This window comes from Hipposideros armiger, unplaced genomic scaffold, assembly GCF_001890085.2.
Source record: "Hipposideros armiger isolate ML-2016 unplaced genomic scaffold, ASM189008v1 scaffold_276, whole genome shotgun sequence".
Taxonomy (NCBI): domain Eukaryota; kingdom Metazoa; phylum Chordata; class Mammalia; order Chiroptera; family Hipposideridae; genus Hipposideros; species Hipposideros armiger.
Window position 1 is genome coordinate 1,171,223 of NW_017731626.1, and position 4,908 is coordinate 1,176,130.

At 32.5% G+C, this 4,908-nt stretch overlaps 1 protein-coding gene across 2 annotated transcripts in view; it reads right to left on the bottom strand.

Annotated features, from left to right (window-relative positions):
• ADAM10 (ADAM metallopeptidase domain 10) overlaps positions 1-4,908 on the bottom strand; it is a 122,899-nt gene that overhangs the window by 73,568 nt on the left and 44,423 nt on the right. For both annotated transcript variants that reach the window (XM_019657532.1, XM_019657533.1), the window contains exons 3-4: positions 3,293-3,411; positions 1,238-1,396 (exon numbers count right to left, since the gene is read on the bottom strand). In XM_019657532.1, the coding sequence (XP_019513077.1) occupies positions 1,238-1,396; positions 3,293-3,411 (278 nt within the window). The remainder of the gene's footprint in view (positions 1-1,237; positions 1,397-3,292; positions 3,412-4,908) is intronic.

The window sequence follows — 4,908 nt, forward strand, 5'->3', positions numbered from 1 at the left end:
GTCTAGAAGCCGGCGACTGATCTGCCTCACCTGGGAAGAGCGCAATGATGGTGCCAACTTGGGCCAGTGAAGCAACGTCCTCCACAAGTAGACTAAAGAACAAAAGGACAGCAGCTTGTCTGTTTCCCTTCCAATTCCCCAGCGCTGTTCCCATCCCCCAATTCCCCAATAAAAAAAATCTTAAAAAAAAAAAGAATACACACAGTATAATTCCATATATATGTAATTCTAGAATAGGCAAAATCTATCTATAGTAACAGGATCCAGATCAGTGGTTGCCTACGGTGAGAGAGAGACTAACAGCAAAGGGGTACAAAGAAATTTATTGCTACAGTGGAAACATTCTATATCTTGATTTGAATGGTGGTTACACAAGTGTACACATTTGTCAAACTATACATTGAAATGAGTGTATTTTATTTTATGTAAATTATAATTCAATAAAGTTGATTTTAAACAAAAACCCCCCAATTCATTGTTCATGTGAATAGGGGTCAACAGGGTATACTCATTAGCTTCAGAAAGTGTGTCCCTTTTTGAACAGTGTCTATTTTATCTTTTCCTTAATTTCATGTCAATCTTAGCACCAATTTATTTTGAAGCTGTACTCATATTCTATTTGCCAAAAACTCTTGCCAAAATACTCCCAGGTGCTGTAACAAGGACTCTCGGCTAGGAAAAGCATCCTTAGAGTCTTAAGGTTCCAATTATTACAGCAAGTAATCAATAAAGTCAAACATGTCTTCTAAATGGAAACTCCACAAAGTTAAAAATAGTCTATGCTAAACAAACAGGAATCCTGCCTGAATTCTTGTTACACATTCTGTCTTTTCATAAAATTACTTCCTCAACTAATAGGGAATTCTTGATCATATATGTGAGTGTAAATACATACGTTATTTTAAAAGGGCCACAATTTTTTGAAAAATCATTCATTTATTATTAGATATACTGTTAATTTACTATATTAATACTACCTCTAAAAGAGCAGCTTTGTTAGACTAAAGAATAAATGTCCAGAGGTTTAACATATTTATCATTTCGCAAAGTTGTTGTAGNCCCAGGAAGAGCGCAATGATGGTGCCAACTTGGGCCAGTGAAGCAACGTCTTCCACAACTAGACTGAAGAACAAAATGACAGCAACTTGTCTGTTCTCCTTCCCCCAATTCCCCAGCGCTGTTCCCATCCCCCAAATGCCTTTTGCAAAAAACTACTTGACGAAAGTTAAGTACTTACTGATATCATCTTCATGATAAATGACAGAATGAAAAGGCAGACTTCGGTCTTTAATATATCTTTCTGCTGGCTCAATATAAAATGTGCCACCATGAGTCTGGATGAATCCTTCAAATCTTCCATCAATAACAGACCCATGGCTAAAACTTCCTTTTTCACCTATTAATGAAAGCAACAAACTCTTGAAAATTTAATTTGCACATGAATGTTAAATTCATTCTTCTTTAAAAAGCCATTTTTATATATTTTTTAATTGGGAAAATTTTAACATAAAATATATCTATAGCTGAATTTGAGATGTGAGCAGCAACTACAATAGTACTTAGTTAAAACATACAATTATTAGTAACAATGAAAAATAGAACATCTATTGACAATCATTCCCAGCACCAAGCAGTTAACTGGCATGTATGCAGTAGTCATTCAATAAATAATTGTTAAATTAATGTACAGAAAGAGGCTAGCTGATCCACTGATAAACACTTTCAAAATAAAGATAGTAAAATTAATCTTATTAGTATAAGAAAAAAGCTGCTTTTCCACCTGATATATTCTGCATGAACGTTTTGGCTTCCTTAACTCTTTCAGTTTAATAAAATGCATTTTAAAAATAAGAGCGTCAAATATTTCAGAAGCTATTTGAACGAAAGCATACCAACAATCCCTTTTAAGATACTGGACAAAGACTTGTAATACACCATCAATTACACTTCTCTTGTGAAAGAAAATAGAAAAAAAAAAAAAGGTATTTTTGGTTTGTAATTTAGTCTCAAAGAAAAGCTGAGCACTAAACATCAAATGATATCAAGAGTTGGAAAGTAGGAGGAGGGGGCTTTAAAAGTTAAATTTACTTGTTAACATTGTCTCATTAAAACAAAAATCAGGCTTGCCATAATTTCTAAGTTATACATTAAAATTAATTAGTTGACTTTGAATCATGGACTGAAGGTAAAAGCCAAGACACTGGTATTCTAAATGATGTGATTTTTTACCTGCAAACTTATTTAGTCTTTAGTACTTTTGTGGACTAACGCCTACCCAAAAAGGGCAGAAGCTACCTGTTATTTGCCCAGCAAGATAAATAATTTAAAAAATAGAAATCAATATTCTAACATTAAAAATCTAGACTGATAGAGAAATACTTTCCTTCAGTAACATAATTATGAGAGTTCAAAAAACTTAATTTATTAACTAGGTTTAATCTACAAATGAGAAATTTAAGTATAGAAATGCCTCACTTACCTGGCATAATGAAATAATAAAAACATTTTTTCAAGCACTTAATTTTTCATGTTAGGATTCTGAGTGGAAATCTCTCTAATATGTAGAATTGAAATTTACCTTTCAGTTACCTTTGTTTTAACACTAAGGATCACCCTGTTTATTAAAGCACAGTTATAACACAATGATATTTTGTGACATTCTCTAATACCTCCAGAAGACTTTGATTTTTTAGTTTTATGACTTCAATAATTGTTCTATTCTTCCCAGACTACTACTAAACTGTCAAATTTAACTTTCTTTTGGGTTAAGTGTGTCCCCCACACCTCCAATACTTCCATACCCTGGTGCAATAGAGAAATCTGTTAGAATTGTGAATAAAAGCATGTAGATTCTGAGAAAAAGGGGCTCCGAGAGGATTTTCCTATCAATGACTTTGTCACATTATTTTTGGCTGTTAAGGTGCTCTTCATAGTTTCCTTTTAGATTTTTTTCCCTCTTCTAAGACACAGAAATTTATTGCTAATGTCTTGCTTGGAAGATCAGAAAATTATAGAAGTCATTAATTTTTTTTTAATCTAACAGTTTGGAGGTATTAGTCAAAAATTCATACCTTTCAGAAGCTAAACACTGCATAATTCAACATTATACATGTAAAGATAGGTCCAAGGATAACTTCATTTTCAAAGACAATTACACACTTCATGATATATTCAAATCTCCTCAGAATTTATCCCATCTTTTCTGAAATATGTGCCTATGCTTCAACATATATATATATTTCCTTGTGTAGAAAAAAATTAAAGAAAAGGGTTCTTTTAAGGTTCAACTTACCATAAATATGTCCAGTGTAAATATGAGAGGTATCATAATCAAGTACTTTATTTGATGTTTCTACTTTAAATTCATCACTAAAAAGGGAAGTGTCCCTCTTCATTCGTAGGTTGAAATGCCTGCAAAATGAGATGGGAAAAGGAAAAATGAAAATTTAAAGGATCTAAATTTTAAATTTTTTTTAATTAAAAAATGTCTGCAAAATGTGTACAGTTTCATACAACTTGTCTATTTGGAAAAATCTGTCTATACTGACCAAGATTTTCTTATTAAAATTCTGCTCTAAAATTCAACCTAGTAGCTGTGACACTGTGACACAACTTTAAATTATATATTAAACAATAACTGCCTAGTATATATTTTAAAATAAATTCAAACGGGCTGATTCTTACATGGTAAAAAAAAAAAAAAAAAAAAGATCATTCTAACAGGAACTACACTGCTTTGAGATAACAACAAACTTCTTGACCCAATTACTATTACTCACCACTACCTGTCTTCCCTCTCAAGTCATTCTGCATCTTTGCCATTTCCCCCCACTTTTCACATGATACATAGAAAAGTGGAATCTATTGGGTCGTCGGGAAAGTCACGACGCATTTTTGCATTGAAAAACATGGAAACATATGTCATGACTTTCCCGACCACCCAATATATTAGATACTTAACATCTCTTCTGAGACACATGCTCTTTCTTGTATGTGTGTGCGCGCACACACACACACACACACACACACACACACACACAAAATCTTTCAACTCCTTTATTTTTCCCAGGGGTTTTGTATTGTAACTCCTTTAATTATCTTTGGACCTTCCTCAGTTCAATTTGGGAACTCTAAAAGACAATGATATTAACTGAAATCATACTTGTTTTAACTCTAGGAGAATGATCGAAGTGAAGTGAAATTAAATAAAGAATCTAGGGTTTAGAATCAAACTTGAAATCAAATCTTAAGCCTAAAATTTATTAGTCCAGGACTCCTGTCTGTGAAACAAAGATAATAAATTCTATCTTGTACAACTGTTTTAAGGATCAGAGACTATAATGTATTTATACATTATATTATGTCATTAACACAGTATCTGGCACATAGGAGATATACAATAAATGGTAGCAAATTCGCTACCATTACTAATCTCTTAAAAGTATACCATGTATCTCAAAATTGCCATAAAAGTCTGCACATAACATAATTTCTATCCATAAATCTGAACCAAAGTTTTCAATTAGCCAACTCCTAAATGTCAACAGGATACAGAGTAACCTGAACTCTCACACATTGCTGGTGGAAGTACAAAATGGTACAATCACTTTGGAAAAAAGCCAGTTTTTTATAAAGTTAAACATACAGAAACCCTGTGACCTACAATTCCACTCCAAGAGAAATGAAAACATAAAACATATATTCAAACAACTAGACACAAATGTCCATAGCACCTTTATTCATAATAGCCCCAAACTGGAAATAACCTAAATGCCTATCAACAACTAAAGTGAATAAAAAGATCGTCAAGGCTTATTCATACAATGGCAAACTACTCATTCATAAAAAAGATACTACTACTAAAAATATGCACTTTTGTAAAGACACAAAAGAATACACACAGGGGCC